This window comes from Chaetodon trifascialis, chromosome 1 (assembly GCF_039877785.1).
Source record: "Chaetodon trifascialis isolate fChaTrf1 chromosome 1, fChaTrf1.hap1, whole genome shotgun sequence".
Taxonomy (NCBI): domain Eukaryota; kingdom Metazoa; phylum Chordata; class Actinopteri; order Chaetodontiformes; family Chaetodontidae; genus Chaetodon; species Chaetodon trifascialis.
The window spans coordinates 7424269-7442866 of NC_092056.1; the positions used below are offsets into that span (position 1 = coordinate 7424269).

Consider the following 18598-nt stretch of genomic DNA (forward strand, 5'->3'; position numbering starts at 1 on the left):
AATTATGTTTAATTGAATTTTTATTGGAATAAATGAATATGATCGCCCTGTGTGCACAGTTATTCAAAACCTATAGTTAGTGGTCCTTGGAGCTGTTTAATGGAAGACTTGGTTTAACTTACCATGAGGTTATTGGGGGCAGGCCTCTCTTTGGGTTGTCGCCGCATGCTGAAAAAAAGAGATACAAGCTGTTTATATCCAGCCACTATTCAAAGTGTGTAAGTGTGCAAGAGATGTTTTTGTTCTAACTTTCATTTCAATGGCATAATTTTCATTTCTAAATGAATATTCAAGAGGAGGCTTAAAACGAACCTTTTATGCCACAGAAGCTGAAAGAGAGGGCTTGATAGACAATAAACACTGTTGCCTGACAACACAGTACATTTATTTCAAATAGAATCATTTAATTAATATTTCTAATTTCAATTAATATTTCTTATTACTCAGAACACTAAAAGTGAAGTAGTTACCAGACCGCTTGAGTGGATTTGTGTGTGTGTTTCTGTCAGTGTCCTCCATAATCTGCACTGTGTACATGTACAGGATAAGTTAAAATAACCTATATTGGGGGAATTAGAGCAGGGGCCTGTCTGCAGTCAGTCATGAAACTGGTTTATGTATCACAATGAACAGGCCAAGAGCCTCTCAGAATAGCCTGGGAGAAGGCTGGGCAGGGCACCAGTACCCCAGTCGGTCCTGAGAGAGAAGTGCCTTGTTTGAGCAAATAAAGCAGGCATGGGGATAAACAACAGCTGGTACAGCCAGCTAGTGAGTGCTGCACACATACACACACGTGCACACACGTGCACACACTCACACACGCAAAGCTTGCATGTGATTTGGGTGTGTATGTAGATGTTTGTGCAACTATAAAGGTTATAAGAGAGTAATGACTCAGAGCCAAATGCAGGGTAAACATTGTCTTTGTCCTGTTGCATGAGATAAATCAATCTTGCCTTTTTATTTTTTTTTATTTTTCAAAAGAACAGCTTTTTATTCAGCATCAGCAGCACTGAAAATCATCGTTAAAACCACCACAACCACAATGCATTAACACACAGGTACATGCACTTTAATCCCATTATACCTTTGATTCATCTACAATGATTTGGTTCATCGTGTCAAATGCAGCATGTGGTCTTTGTGATTGTTCAGTCTGGCTCTGTGGGGCTCAGATGGTTGACTGTGCCAAACACATATTAAGCACATACAAGCTAGAATCACAAACAAACACACTGCACAGTCAACAGCCATTGAAAACAGACAAAATCCCCTTTAAAACCTGAAGCTGTTTGATTAAAATCATTTCTTTCTAAAAACAAAGCGCATTAAACAGTGACTGACTCACCACTGAGTGATGAAGTGAATAAACTTCTCACTGAACTGGCCAACAGGAAGAACTGGAGGATCCTGTGAAGAGAGGGAATTTAGACTATTTAGACTACAAGTAACACTTGAATCTGGGATGATGTTAACAGAACTTCAATCAAAGAAATAAGATGAAGGGTGGTTTACATCAACGGGTATTTATCTAAACCAAGATCAGGCTCTGTCTTATTTTAGATTAACTACATTTATTAAAACCTATGAAGTTACATGACATTTGATGAATTGGTAGTGATTTAAAAATTTAAATCATCACAAAATTTAGGATGAATCTTTTTCTTATTGTCCTGAGAATCTGCCAAGAGTTCTGGGTATGTTCCAGGTTTTCATTGGGCGAAACCAACATGTGAAGAGGGTTCAACATTGAACTGGTTTATAACTGGGCAGCATGGTGGTGCAGTGGGCAGCACTGTTGCCTCACAGCATGACAGTTGTGGTTTTGAACCTGTCGGCTGAACGGGGCCTTGCATGTCCTCCCTGTGTGGGCTTCCTCCCAAAGACATGCAGGTTACTTGTAACTGGTGACTCTAAGCTGCCCGTAGGTGTGAATGGTTTTTTGTCTCTATGTGTCAGCCCTGTGATGAACTGGTGACCTGTACAGGGTGTACCCCAACTCTACCCAAATGTCATCTGGGATCAGCTCCAATACCTGATGACCCTCCAAAAGATAAGCGGTTATAGATAATGGATGGATTGAAACTAGTTTTATGATCTTGGTGCATAAAAGTTGTAAAATAAAATCTGATGTAATTAAAGTTTACAGGTTAACTGAGTGCTGTCCATTAGGGGCATAAACACAGAAATGAGTTGTAATATACGCAGCCACCACCAAACTGTTTTGGGTAACACCACTAACTGCCACCCTGCAGACACAGAGCAACATTATAAAAGGGTGTTAAAAAGCAAAGAGTTGCTAGTTCTTCCAAAAGACTACATCAAGATGTTTGTACAAGCTTTAGTGCTCATTCAGAGAAGACATGGACCCATAGGTGCATTAGAGGAATGAGATCAAGAGCAACCTTTACTGTTAAACATCTATATTCCATTACTCATTTACTGATAGAACATTTGTTCAAATAAGAGAAAAGTTTAAAGAGTCTGGATTCAGTGAGGTTCACAGTTAAGTACCTTTCTTATACACACATTTCAGTGTCTGACCTCAAGGCTGCACGCAGCACTCTTCCTTAGTATTCACGACAACACTGAGCTGTGATTGGCAGTCAACTTTATCTACAACACCGGCTGGGTGACACGACATTGTCTCGTTGGTTAAACCAATCAACGCACGCAGTGATTCAAAAGGTGAAAGTGCAAATGTAAGAGAAACTGCTGTAAATCAAAGCTGTCATGGCTTGGATTTCTATCACCCTGAGTCCAACGGCTGAAAGAACATAACACCATGAAACAGCTATTTCTAACAGCTAATACATGTCACAATTTATCTATAATTGTCAATAACATACGTACTAATTCTTTAACTGATTCTAAACGTTCTCTTTTTCTGTGACCGAGTCAATATGCACTTCTCACTGAAAAGAGCAAATCAGGGTCTTCTGGTCAAGGACCAAACACTTAAAATGTGAATAAAATGTTTTTTATAATATAGATATATTCTTTAGATTACACTGAACCGGATAAGCAAGATGGTGATTAGTCGGCTTTTAACTTTGGATGCTGTACAGATTAAACAAACGAGATACAGCTGGTCAATTGACGAGCTTTGGTATCTTTGGACAGAGCCAGGCTAGCTGTTTACCCATGTTTCCAAACTTTGTGCTAAATTACACAACTGTTCAAAAGAGACACCAGCCACAAAAGCTTGACTTGTCAGATGGCTGAGAGGATGTATTCATATTTTTGAATGAGTCTTTCATGCTTTTAGGTTGTAGAAATACCTCCTCACAAAAAGATGTTATTTTCTATGAATAGTAATGTTTTCTCCATGGTGAACAAAATGCTGTACAACGGTTCATCGAGACTGACAAATGAAAGGGCAGAGTGAGACAAAGACTGTTACCTCTGAGTAACAGTTAAAGAAGAACATAAGAAATCACTCGTCATTGGTAAAAGAAGCTGGAAGCCCAGCATCGAAGTTTGTGCAGACTTAGATAGGAACAGGTTCCTGTTTCAGAATCAAGTTTGATTAAAGGGTGTGTTGCTTCAGCAGAGCTATTCTTAAAACATGAAAATAGAAATAGAAGTTTGGGAAGTTGAGGCTCTATGAATCATCAGCTTAACATAATATGAATTGACAAATCACAGTTCTAACCTATTCAATGTCATCACTGACAGGGCCCAAAGAAAAAAGGGTTCCCAACATATTTAGAGCTTAATCACAAGTTTTTGGGGCCAAAACAATTTGCTAATGTAAATAATACATTTGCCATCTGAATTATACTGGTTTTAATTATACTGGTTTTATCTATGTTAAAGTAGCCATTAGTGAAGGAAGAAAAACATCAATATATGTAAAACGCTTGAAATGTTAGCCAATTGCTGCTAATAGCTTCACGTGTATCGTACAGACCTGAAAGTGGAATCAATGTTCTCATCTAACTCTCTGCAAGAAAGAGGATTTCCCAAAATGTTGAATTTTCCTTCAACTTCGAAATGGATGTAGAAAAACGCCACTTAAAGTGACGTGTCAAATCCACTTTAATTAAAGTACAAAAGCTATGGAGAGGAAACAGTGAGCGTGTCAAGGTGCTGTGAGAGAGCCGGCCTTACAGGACTGCAGATCTCAAGAGATACCAGACGTTGCACCTGGACACAGAAACTGGGGTAATTACAGAAGTTCTCAGCTATGCTAAGCCATTCAGATGAAGGCTACAGTCCTTAATGCTGCTGATTCATGTATGAGACTTTTCATGAATGTTGTTCCTTTTTTCTACATTGTGCTTTTTCACTCTGAGGGGTGGTTGATTATTCAGGCCTTGTCTCCATCATTGGCAGGTTTTTACTATGTTTCTATGTTCTCAGCTTGGATTTTGTCATTAATAGAATTTATTGTGATGAAACACAATGTTTTTATTTCAAAGTTTGCCATCAGCTAGCAGCAACAATTTTTAATCCCACAAACATCGTTATTGCTCTTAAAGCTAGAAACCAAACCAGTCAGAACATCCATGGTTACCTGTCAAAATGAACAATAGTAAGGTGTGTGTTTGTGTGAGGTTTGCTCCCTATTGTCAGTGAAGGTTCTATGAACCATATCACGTAGAACAGCTGGGCCAGACTGGCTGTCTATTACTGTCCCTCACCTCATTACTCCATCCCTTTCCTTCCTCTCACTCTACATCTTTCCCTATGTTTGGCTGTCGGTATAAAAAGCTCTTAATATTTAGGCTTATTTTTGCCCTCAGTATCTTTGCAGAAAAAATGCTGACCACTGCAAATTACAACCCCGATTCCCAAAAAGTTGGGATGTTGTGTAAAACGGAAATAAAAACTACAACAATTCTACAAAGTATTCTATTTCTTTGTCTCAATGCCAGTAAACTGCAGAGGAGACATGAGTGTGAAACTTTGCGTGAAAAGTAGCAGGACTAGCATTTCCATTCTAGCATTGAAATTAATGTTTATTAATGTTAATAGTTTACTTTACTGGAAATAAAAATGAAACAAACTGCACGTTTCAATGATATGATAGACTTGGTTTAAGCTACAAATTGATTGGAAAAAAATAAAATCATGGTGCTAAGAAAGCATTATAGTATGAGGTGGTACAATCCATGATTTTTTTTAATACATAGCATTTAAACATGTAGCACGTGAAAATGTGAAAAGACAAAACCCAACAAGAGTGGTTCCGAAAATACAGGTTCCTATGCGTGACAATGAAATTTAATGTACTGCACTCCAACACACCAGCATGTGCCCAGAGATGTTTACCTCAGATACAAGATGTAGAAAATATCAAAAGTAAGTTTAACAGTAGATAAAAGGTGTCAATTATAAAAGATTTAAAATATGCACAGCAGTGGCATCCAATGACATGAACAATAACACAGAAACTACTCAGATGAGTAGAAAAATCATAAAACCCGGGTTCAGAACCAGGCATTTATTCAAATGCAGGGAATTAAACCTCTTTACATCTGAGGCCCTGCTGTGCCATTAAAAACACCTCTGGGCAGTGTTCGCCATTCCTTAATGCTCTGATCGGCAGGCTCCCGCAAAGCATGATGCATGAACCCATTTAAATTAACAAAGGAATGGGTTCCCTTCTAATCTCACTGCACTTCACAGAGCCACCGCCGCTTGGATGAGCAATATATCATGGCACATGCATACACACACACAGACATGCACAAACAAATGCCCTTGAGCACTGCACACCACAAGCCTGAGTGTACACTCCGTTTAGAAGGAGAGTACCAAATAATTTGCAACCACTGTAGTATATAGTATACATGCGTGCGCGCACACACACACACACACACACACACACACACACACACACACACACACACACACACACACACACACACACACACACACACACACACACACAGAAAAACAGGATCAATTGGACGCACAGTTTGTGCAAAGTGTTGACGATGACAACTAATTTATGTGTTGTAGGCTAAATCTGATACAAAATCTCTCTCTGCACTTCCCCAACATATTTGCATGCACATGCGCCTTTTTGCAGACACAAACACAAACACACATTTATGCATGTATTCATGTCTCCAGCTGAGAGGAACACCGCTGCAGCTTTGATGTGGCAGCAGGCGATGGCATAAAAGACAAGCAGGTTGATGAAAGTGGCTAGTCTGTGTGAATTATTCCTCTGGTTGTCAACGCGCTCCACTATGAGACAGAACACACACTACGAGGGTAGAAGGGTACAAGTAAATATACATGTCATTGCCATGAAGCAATTATTAGGCAAAATTAGATCAGTAATTACAGGCTTGAAAATAAAGTAGGGGGTTCTTTATTAGTGGAGCCACTTGCTATTCAACAAATAGAGGAGAGAGAGGCACATAAATGAGGGTGGACAGCGGACAGATGGCAGGAACTACACAGAACTTTGTGTTCAAGACCTTGGCTGAATAAGAGGAGCGCGCTTCTCTGCCATATACTCATACCAACTAAAGACGGACGCACTGAATAATTCCTAATGGTGCAGGTACACTTGCATATACTTAAATGGATAGGTAATTTACTGAAAGTGCAGTGGAAACCACTCTTTGGCCTGAATAACACCTAAGGCCTACATGAATTGCTGACATATATACAACCCCTGAAATGTGAGAGTGTGTGTTGCCGCATGTTGAGATCCATGATAGAAATGCAGGGTTATGGTGTCCTTCGGTTTTCTCCACATACTCATTCAAGCTGAATGAAAAATGCTGCCCCTATCATTCAGGGGTCCAGGTTTTGTTGTGTGCTTTCTGGGCAAGCCTTGAATAAAAGTCATTTCTTCAAAGGTTTACATTAAATATTGATTTTGTTAAAGCCGTACTGTAACTTTTTTATTCCATCTCACCATTAAATTGTTTTAACTTCAACTATTTTTTTTCCAAAGGAAATGGTCATTATTAAAACTGTGGACTGTTCTGTGGACTATCCAGATAAACGGGGACACTGGTTCACTCTGAATTACTAAAATGTAAATTTTGGGATGGGAAGGCAGCTGAATCTGCAATCAAATTATTTCAGAATCTCTGTCTGATTATTAAGTAGCCATCGTTGCGTTCAGAGTTACAATCTTTTGTGAGCCTGTTAATCTGTCTACCTTACCTTAATGATCATCTCTGTATTTATCTGGTCTTTATTTTGAGCCTCATGAGACTCAAGTCTTTATTTGAGTCTTTCTCAGCCATGCCTCACTGTGGTTTTGTGTGTGATAGAAAAATAAAAAAAGAGAGGCAGACTGTCACACTCCACCCCCCACCACACACATACCTCTAGCTACAACAATATTAATGATCTACTCACAGGAGCCTATTACTCATTCAGCCATTACAGCAACTTTCAAGTCCCCAGTGGAAGTCACACACAATATCAAAGCATCACAGCTAAAGAAAATAAAAAGTATTTGGTTCACATCTGCAGTATGTACCAATGGGCAATACTTACTAAATGTCAGTGAGTCAGGTATAATTCATTACACCTGCCACGATGTTGAAGTCAGGTGTGTCTAGCCCAATTAAAAATACCTTAGCATTAAATTAATTACTCCATGAGATCAGTGTGAGTACGTTCATGCAGGTATTTCTATGAAGGAATAAAAAGGCAACCCATAGGGCTCCATAATGGAATAAATTCTACAGGTTGTACTATATCAATAAACTTTATTTCTACAACACTTTTCACAACAAAATAACTATGCGTTTTACATAGATGACCCAGGAATAAAACATAAAACTGATAAGTGACAATAACACAAATCAAATTAAATGTCAAACAGAAATAGAGGATAAAAATGAGAATAATAATAACACAGATAAGACAGAGTGGAAATGAAGCAGAGTATGTGTATGTATACACAGAACAACCGAGGGCCAAGGATGGAGCCTTGGGGAACACCACAGGTCAAACAGGCCAAAGAAGACTATTTAGTCTTCCCAGCAGAAGAGGAGGCATCACTGACCACTACCAAAAAGGTTTGTTTGATAAACAAAATTTGAACCAGACTAGAGCACTATTTATCAAAGATGCGTGATTATTCATAAAAGAAATTAACTTTACGTTAACTTAGAAATGGGTCTAAATTTGTAAAATCCTGAGGACCAAGGTTAAGTTTCTTGAGAAGTGGGTGCACTAGTGTTTCTTAAAGCAGAAGGGAACACAGCCAGTGGACAGAGAGCTATTTATAATATGTATTATAATAAAAGAGCACTGTTAAAGACCTTCAGAAATCTGGCAGGCATAACTTCTAAAGGATGATGACTTTAATTTAGTAATTGTATCCTTTAAATAGCCTAAAAATGACCCAGCAAGGCAGAGGGATCGCAGTGCACCTGGTCCTGAACGGGCAATAATCTTGGACTACAGAGACAGAACACTTGTCTGCATATTCTACTGCACACTGAAGTGTGTCTGCTTGCTCAATCTCAACCTTTACATTCTCTCTGAGTGACTTCACCTTTCCAAAGAGTGCTTATCCTCTTGTCTCTTCCTCCAAAGCACTACATTAGCTGGGACAGTAAGGTTCACTGGGGACAACAGAGAATGTTCCCTCGCCTCAAGGGATGGGACAGGAAAAATAGTTTGACTGGTGCCTCCGTCTAGTTGACTAATGAACAGTTCAGCCCAGGTCAATCCATTACAACCAAAAGCATTTAATTATTAATTACGGCCAATCCATAGGCAGTTAAGGACAAGCGACATTGTATGTTTAATGTGTGATATGGCTGATGATGGGGTTTCGGGGTTGTTTTAGGTGGTTTAGAGAGGTGTTGTGGCATTTTTGCTATTAGTGCAAGTCTGCAAAGAACTGATGAGGAGGAAAAAATAGAGAGGAGAGAAAGGTTGTAATTAATGCTTCTGATGAAAAGCAATGCAAGCTTAAAAATTCATGTAGACAGACACAATGAAATAACATTTCCATAGATCAAGAAATCGAAAAGGACTCGAGGGCATTTCTGTGTAAGATGTTATGTTAAACTCATAATAAAGAGTGGGTTAAATATGGCAGATATCACTTATTTCACAATAGACTTCTGTAATGGGACACAGCTCTGTCTATGTTTTATAACGAGAATTGTTCAAGTTTGGGTTACTTACAGTGTTGAGGAGACACTGAATGAAGGGACAAGGGCAGGTTTACAGAGTGGATTGATGTTATATGTTGGTGTTGGTGTTATATGTTGGTTAATGTATGATGTCATCTTTTTTGTGTGTTGTCTGTTGCTGTTTTGTCTGATCCTATTTGTTATTTTTGGCTTTTGTATGGCCTGACTGCTGCTTTTATACATGTGTATGCTTATATGTTGTGTGTATATTGTGATAAAAAAAACAGATGATACTTATTAGATGGTTAAACACTCACTGTGGTCTCCAGTGCTCATGTGTCATGATCAGTCTTTTTAGTTGTATGTTTGTGTGAGTGTTTTGCTTTTTCATATAGAAACAAACACCCAGAGCGGTCATGAGAATAGTCCTGGCTGAACAAATTTTTGTCTGGTTTGGTATTTGGCTCTGCAGCACACAGATTCAGAGCTGGGCTGCTGTGTGTGTGTGTCACTCATGACAGGTCCAACCTCTACAGTAATGTGCGTGTGCATATGTGTATTGCCTGAGGCGGTTGCATAGGGCGAAGGGTTGAGTGAGTGGGGAGCAAAGCCGCCTGAGTGGTTTGCTTCATTAGGAAACAAAATATAAGCTTTCCGGGCCATTAGGACTGACTTTAGATGCAAAAGCACATAAGACGACGACTCACCTCATCAACGATGCATTGTAGTAACTGGAGAGGCTGCAAGAGAAAGAGACACAAGGAGATGAAAAAAAAAACATGTTAGCCTACATAGAATTTCTTGGCAATAAGGAAAATCAATAGTGTGATAAAAAAAGAAGGTATCCACTTAGATTAATCAAATGCAGCGAGCTCAGGCAAAGCCATCCTTCTGCGGCTGAATGTTTTATTATTCCATAATGGCACCTAATGTAATACCAGCAGTTTAAGCATGATCTAATATTTCATTGCAAAAATGCAATTTGAGCGCTTTTTTTTTTTCTTTCGAATGAGGGAGCCAACCAAGAGTAACAGACTATAGTGTGGGAGACCTCTATTTCCTTTCCTCCTATTCTACTGCAATAAAACTTACCATTAAAGATCCCTGGTTTTTCTGAATCTGTAGGGCAAGACAGAGGAGAAGGAACGAGGCAATATGTAATTAGCGTGTCATAATCAAGATGATGCACTTGGACACATTATGATCATTCGGAGAAAATTATTGCTTTCCTGTTGGCAATTTGTGAGTATGCGTTAACACCATTTACATAATGAAAACACACAAATGTTAATGGCCTTGCTCTCATTTGTGGAGAATGGGGGTAAAAGACCCACTAATGCTAATTTTCAGAGTAGTACTTTATTCCTGCCCTCCAGGTTATATAGATGTGCTAGGATGTAGAAAAACTGCTCCAAACAGTATCAGCAAGCTTTGCAATGAACACGCTCAATGTGTCAATTTCAGGTGCAACGCTGACAATGAACAGACCAGGACATGATAAGGTACCTGCATACATGATGATAATCGGATTACAGGTACCAATCTTGGACTAGGTGAAACAGAACAAGTGATCTGAAAGCAGATCCGTGAAAGTGCAGAAAAAATAACCCCAGATAATTAGTGCTGTGAACTTGCATAGAAAATACATGATTTTCAAGATATTCCATACTTAGATGAGTTACTAAGTGTACTTTGTTTGGTCACAATCACTATGAAAGGTCTTGTAAAAAATGAGCAAGAACAAGAACTTTTAATTCGGACACAATGTCTTAAAATGTATGAAAGAGAGAGAGAGAAAGCATTTAGTTTTCCTATTTAAAAACCCAGAGGACTGGATTCATCAGTAATTCATCAGTTTCAATTTCTAGAAACCCAAATTTATAACTTCATCATATAGACTAAATGGTATGAGGCCTGAAACCAAGGCTCAGCTAAATGTCTAATAATGTTTGGAAAATAAAGTGCTCATTTTTCCAGGTGTTTTGACAGTGCATTAGAGCACTTATTGATTCACTCAATTAAATACAGGTTTTCACACTCTGCAAACACCAAGAGACTCCTAAACTGCCTCTATATCCAGTTTTGCCTGATTCAGACACATTAAAGGCAACTATGGAAAACTAATTTGTTCAGAAATAATTACTAGGACAAAATTGCGTGCTACTCCAGGGGTTGAAATTGGATAGTGGGAGACTTACTTATTCAAGCATAATTGAGCACTTATTCTTCTTGTACTAGGTAACTTGACCGCCTATCAAAAAGAGAGGTTTAATAATACCTCTCTGGCTTTCCCTCTTAACTGAGTCTCTCATCACTGTGGGCTGATTATCTGGTACACATATCATTAACTGCATGTTTGTCCTGAGGGTAAACATTGTTTAAGATGACATTTATACAGACTTTCCAACACTTCTTTCAAATTTTCTTCTAATATCTGATCTAAGAAGAACAAACAAACTGATGTTTGACAAGCCAAGGTGCTGTGTTTACTGCAGACAGCGAGAAGGGCCCCACGTCCTTCACTGTTTCTATGCAGTCTGTGTGGGACTGTTTGAGAGTGTTTATAGCTCTGTGCGTGTTTCTATGTTTGTGTATCACAAAATGACGACTGTAGTTGTGAAGAGCGGCAGCTTCTTGTTGCCCTGAGCTTGAATAAAGCCACTCAAATGGCTTTGTGATGATTTGCGAGCGGCGTCAGTCTTTATTTGGTACTTGAAAATATCTCAGTGTGAAAATTTTCAGATGTCAAATGATTTCTGTTCCTTTCAAGAGGAACTCAATAAACACTTCTAAAAGATCAAATGGCTGTTTCCCTATAGGGATTTCAAAGATATGTCTTCAAGGGTAAAGAACCCGAAAACTCTTACAATGCTCCTCTTTTTGGATCAAATCCATCTACTTCAACAAAGCTTTACAAATATGTTTTGGTTGTGGGCAAGTGGGCAGTCCGACCACGGGGGCATCACTGTAAGAGGAGGGAAAATGGTGAGTGGCCTTTCTCTCTGTTCTTTTCTTTATTGTTAGAGTCAGAGATATTCTACCCTAAAACTGTACACTATTAAACATCATCTAAGAGCTGCAGCTCTTCTCTGATCTCATCCAAACTGACAACCTTTAAGCCAAAACTTCAAAACTACCCAGCTTAGATCCACAAAGTGGTAAATTTGTATTTGCATCACCTGTTTGGTTAGAGATATCAATATCAAGTCAAAAATCATTAATCATTCATCAGCTGCATAGGGAAGGCAAACAGGTTATGCTGACAGTATGCACTATTCAACAAGGCTTCATATAAAGCCTCAAAGGGAAGTTTAATACACTGAAATGACATTTTAACTAATTCTTAATGGGGGACTTGCGACCAAGTTGAGTCTGTAGGGCGTTGGGTACTTACAAATTGCGGCAAACATTGTTTACAATACACATACAGTACACAGACCTACAGCACCATTTCCTTTCCATTTAATTTGAAAGGAAAAAAGTACCAAAGATAAAGTGTCTACGCTGTTTGTGATGGATGCAGTGATGTGTAAAGGAAGCTCCTGAAACATACACACACAAAACTGACACAATATTTCATCCAGAAATTCATTCAAATTTGAGGAAATATGACAAACTACAGAGAAACAAAAACAACCACCGAGCAAACAAAAACACCACAAATCAAAATCAATCAGAGGCAATAGTGCTGGCGGCTGTATACACATCCCATCAGGTCTGGTGTCTTCAAAGACTTTCAGAGCGAGCCGTGCAAAAACTCCATTAACTCCTGACAAAGGACGCAAATGAATCCCGACATGTGGTGAAGAGGAATTAAAGAGACCATCTCTAATCATGACAAACATGAGGTGATGACTCCACTGCACTGTGCGTGCGTGTACACAAACACACACACACACACACACACACACACACACACACACACACACACACACACACACACGCACACACACACACACACACACACACACACACACACACACACACACACACACACACACACACACACACACACACACAAGAATGCATGAGAGATAATGCATCAACTAAAACATCCACAAATGAAAGCAAGTGGCAACCACACATATAAAGGGTGAACAAAAGACCCGAAACAATGCTAAAATTGGCTTTTCAACAGTGCAAATCATGAATGCCTCAAAGCCAAATTCAACTTTAACAACTTCTGTATCTCCCACGAGTCTACGCTGGAAACTCAGACGCCACTGACTCTCTTCCGATCTTTCTCTCTCTCTTTCGTCTTCTCTAACTTCTCCTTCAGTCTGTACTAAAATGTTCTCTGTGAAGTGTAGCAGGGGGTTTTACACAGACAGCTGTGCCAGCGTCTGCAAAAATGACAGCTTAGGCCTGAGGACTTTGGCTGGCTGCGCCTGACGAGCTGGATCCGAGCGCTCTCGCCACACCGCTCTGCTACAGCCTGCAGGTGAACTGTCTGCAGTACCATATGGAGTTAGGGGAAAATTAACACTGAGATGAGGAACGCTGCGTGACAGTGGAGAGCCTAAACTATAAACTAAGAGGTGATTCTAATATTTCGTCTCCCCAATCTATATCAGTGAGGCTAGATTAATCTAAAACACAGGAATAATTAACATGATAATGGAAGCATTAAATGAACGAAGGAACAGCACTCCAACATCAGACATGCCCTGGGTAATCACACACACGCACACACACTACACACATGAAGACACAGATTGATCATTGTGTGACATTTACACCTTTACTCCCTCTCACACAGGCTGGCATATGCTTTTCATCACGAGAGAATTAATGATCAACACAAAACAAGTGAATAGTGGCTGGAGTGTGTCTCACAGATGGCTGTTCACCATGAAATATGTAACTAGGTGTTGAAATAACTCTTGTAAAAACACATTTTCTCAGCACATAAGAGAAAACAATGATAGGATAACGCTGCCATACTGAAAGGAAGCAGCCGCTTAGGCAATCTCTGCAGTGGTTAGATCACACTCTGCTTCTTTAATCAACTGCAATGAAGCTCCACTGAACTGACGGAGCAGTCCAAGTGTTGCATACGCTCAAACAGCAGGAAAGTTACACAGAAAATGACCAGAATTGCAAATATGCTGAGGCTTTTTACTTTTATCTTCTTCTTAATCAAACTGTGGACAAAGAAAGAGCTTGTAGCATGTAGCTGACCTGTTAACATAGGAATTAAAAATAACCTTTCTATAGTATAATCAAGGTTTTTAAAGCGCAAGTTTCACACAATGTAGTTCTAAGGAGAAACTCTTCAGTCGATAAAATCTGCTCCTTCACATTTCAAGAAGGCAGGCGGCCAGGAGGTAACCTGGGGTAACCAGATTTAGATTGCTCAGCTAGGGATTAGTGAGATAAACTCATCTTAGAGGGCTAATTAAGACTTGATGGGATTGGGAAGTCACTTCTGTGGTCGGCAATTACATTTGAGCAGGATTTTAACTTAGTGTAATGAGGGGAAAAAATGAACCCTAACAGTGGATTTATACATGTAAAGTCAATACGGAAAACAACTTATCTAGAAAGTAATGTAGACTCCAAGGTCAGCAGAAATCTTAGTCTCATTCAATTTCAACTATTTGACAAAATTTTAAATTTAAATCGTTAGAAAACCTCATTATATAAATAATTTCCTGCACAAAATGTTCAAAGGTGTATAAAGCATTTTAAAAATTCATCTTATTCAATAAGGACTTAAAAAAATTGATATTGAAAACTTAATAATATAAAATGCTGTTAGAAAATCTGACCTAAAAAACAAAAATGCCAGCACAAACACCAATGAGGACACTGATACTGTAAACTAACAGTGTTCATCAGCTAAACACAAACAATTAGACTAAATACAAATCAATGACAGTGAAAATAACTCACCTGTGGATAGGGGAACATGCCGAGCGCCAACTGTGTAAAGAAGAAGGTTATAATCAGCGCTACAAGATTCTTCTTGAGAAATGTGAAATAATACTGGAAAAGGTTGAGTCGGTGCTGAGCCTACATACAAATGAATGTGGTTCAGTCCAACAGCCCCTCCACAAAGATTACATTAGTGCAGCTTATAAAGGCCAATTCAAGCAACTTTATATTTCAAACTGTCTAATATTTTACCCACCTCCCCAGCAGACACTGTGTGAGCGTGAGTTTATATCCTTGACAGTATAATGCAATAGCAGAACAAGAAATGACGGCCTTAAGAAGAGTTTCTCATGTGGCTGCTGTATTAACTCCATCAGACCACACAGCCACTCATGATAATGTATCATCGGCATGTGTACACATGTAACAATACACACATGTGTTTCCGTTGCATGTGTGTTAACGGCATGGAATTCAAGTGTTTCTCCTCGTTCAAAGGGAAAATGCTGCTAAAGCCGCTGAAGCGTGCAGAACTTGAGACTTTCTGTCTTTGAGGTAAGCTTAGTGCCCACCTGCTGATAACACTTCCTCATCAAACAACATCAGCTATTACTTAATAACCCCCCCACGATTACCACCTGCAGAGAACAAAATAGAGGGATAAAGAGGAGGAGGAGGAGGAGGATGGGATTGTGGGACGGTTGTATGTAATGTGTGTATGGGTGTTATTTTGGCTGGGGGGTTGGGTGACAGCTCTCCCTGACATTTGGCAATTCACTTGGTGTGGGCATTTTTCATCTTGGTCAAGGGCAGCTTATTGGCAACATTACGTTATTAAAACGTCAAAATGCTCACGGTCTTTCCTTGAACATAAATAGACCCACTCGTAGGCTAAAGATCAATCCAAATTGAGTGGGACTGCAAGCTATTTCATTTAGGTTAATGCATACATCCACAGCTAGAATAAAGAGAACGCGGCCAGGGGGGCACTGCTGTAAAACTCTATCTTTATCACATAAAGATCATGTCAATAACTTTGACACGGCTCCTTCCCTGTGAACTCATCCATTATTGTTATAATTGTAATGATATTAAACATTATTGACAAGCAAAGGCGAGGCAGAAGCCCAAATCATTTGTCATACTGCGGAGGGAGAGCTGTGGACAGAAACAGATGGAGAATCAATAACGTCAGTGGGAGGACAAGAGACCAGGGAAGTGTAATACTGAAATTAAAATGCTATTTGAAAACGCCGGGTGTCAGTCAAGCGCTCCATCAGCGCTACTAGGAGAGATGAACAGAGATACTGACGCACATGCACATGAACACACAAACACTTTCATCCTACGCTGCTCAGTGGATGAGCAACAGTCTAAAGACATTCAGTCTGAAGTGTATGACACCAAACTGTGCAATCACAAAAAATAAAAGGACCATTTCCTCTCCATAAATGTCCTGACACTTCTCTCTGTGTGCAAATGCCAGGTAGGGCATGAAGCCGTTCACACAGTCGTACCTCCATGAAAGAGATTCCCACACTCCAGACATCTGCGTGGATACCATACTGCTCTCCCGATATCCTTTCTGGCTGTAGAGTGAAAGCAGACATCAAAAAGTGTTAAATTAGAGACTCTGAAGCCTGAGCTGACTTCACTAGTGCAACTTTAAAATGATCTGAGGAGTCACTCACCGCCATGTATGCGTTAGTTCCCACATACGTTTTGGCAATGGAATTCACCAACTGCACATGACATTAAAAAACAGTGGATAAGCAAATTAATTATGCTGCAAATCAATATTAATTCAGACTATTCAACTGGCTCTAAGGTGCCTTGACCTGCATAAATAACTTTTAGAAGTCATTACTTTAAAGTCCTATATTAGGGAATAAGAAAAGAGCTGGACCTCACTTACATTATCTAAATCTATTGACATGTCAGGTTGATATTTTGGGCTGCTCTCAACACTCACACAAGGGAACAGGAGTAAGACAAGGAGACATTAGTGAGTCTGTGTGTGTGCGTGCATACAATGGCACATGCCATCAATGACAGGACTGCGATAATGAGTGTCTGTTCCCTTATGGCTGGTTTTCTTTTTTTTTTTGGAGCATGCCCTACAGTGTGAGAGGGATGGAGGGGGAGAGTGTGTGTGTGTGTGTGTGTGTGTGTGTGTGTGTGTGTGTGTGTGTGTGTGTGTGTGTGTGTGTGTGTGTGTGTGTGTGTGTGTGTGTGTGTGTGTGTGTGTGTAGCTGAGAGATAAACAGAAAAATAGAGTCAAAAAGACAGAGGACAAGTCAACGCTGCTAGTGTTACACAGGTACGGTGTAAAATTCACCTTGGTGGTTCCAAGGAAGTGGAGGTTAAAAATGAATAACAATTTACCACAGAAGCAATGTTGTGTGTGTGTGTGTGTGTGTGTGTGTGTGTGTGTGTGTGTGTGTGTGCGTGTGTTGAAAAGGGAGACAGAGCCCTCAGGGTTGATGTTTTGGGATACGCTGAAGGTCTGTCCCCGATGATTACATTACAAACACACTGACACACACACACACACACACACACACACACACACACACACACACACACACACACACACACACACACACACACACACACACACACACACACACACACATTTGTATTCCTATAAGTGTGAGGACCCTCAGTGACATAATGCACTCCCCAGCCCCTCACCCTAACCTTAACCATCACAACTAAATGCTTAAGGCGAACTTTTACCTGAACCTAAACCTTGTTCTAACCTAACCCTGAAAACCAAGTCTGAACCTTTAAACAGACTTTGAAGGTCTGTAGGAAAGTGAGGAACAGGACATTCAAGGCCTAAGGTCTGGTTCTCACAAAGACAGATGTACAAGTGCACAAACACACACACACGCACGCGCGCACACACTACGCTATTGTCTGCCACCCACGCTCTCTCCACATCTTCTGAATACATATCAATGAGGCTTTGCTGCTGTGTGTGCGGGTCACAATTATAACAAGTGATTTTTTTGGAGGCTGCAGAACAATGGAGGTGGGGGAGGAAGTTAATGTGAGAGGAAGACCCTTGGGACAGCGCCGATGTTTAGAGTTGAAAATGAATGCAGTGATTGACAGGTTGACCATATGCACAGAGATTTGTGCGCGCACACACACTCTCTCACGCACACACGCACACACACACACACACACACACACACACACACACACACACACACACACACACACACACACACACACACACACACACACACACACACACACACAGACTGCACAGGACTGTGGTGATGCAGCTACAGACAATTGTTTTTCTTCTTCTCTCCTCCATCCTTTCTCTTTCTATCTCCCTCTATCACGCTCACACAAACAAATCAGTGTACCTGTGTGCTGACACCAAAGTCACAGAGCTTGACTTGTCCCCGGGTGTTCACCAGCATATTGGAAGGCTTGACATCTGCGGAGACAAACTGCTTGATAGAACTGCAACATCAGCACTCTGCAGTAGCTTGTCTTTATCAACTCTGCTCTTTTTTTAATAACACAGAGCCGGCCGCTACCTTACTCACCTCTGTGAAGTATCTTCAGGCTCCACAGATACGTCAGGCCTTTGACTACCTGGAGACGAAAGAGAAAGTATTTTACTT

General features: G+C 40.0%; 1 protein-coding gene across 1 annotated transcript in view; it reads right to left on the minus strand.

Moving 5' to 3' along the window:
- The window catches only part of map2k5 (mitogen-activated protein kinase kinase 5), a 55630-nt gene that overhangs the window by 15871 nt on the left and 21161 nt on the right, over positions 1-18598 (minus strand). Inside the window, exons 13-21 of the mRNA XM_070967265.1 lie at positions 18521-18569; positions 18335-18408; positions 16643-16693; positions 16469-16540; positions 14970-14999; positions 10167-10193; positions 9782-9814; positions 1349-1410; positions 123-168 (exon numbers count right to left, since the gene is read on the minus strand). Of these exons, the coding sequence (XP_070823366.1) occupies positions 123-168; positions 1349-1410; positions 9782-9814; positions 10167-10193; positions 14970-14999; positions 16469-16540; positions 16643-16693; positions 18335-18408; positions 18521-18569 (444 nt within the window). The remainder of the gene's footprint in view (positions 1-122; positions 169-1348; positions 1411-9781; positions 9815-10166; positions 10194-14969; positions 15000-16468; positions 16541-16642; positions 16694-18334; positions 18409-18520; positions 18570-18598) is intronic.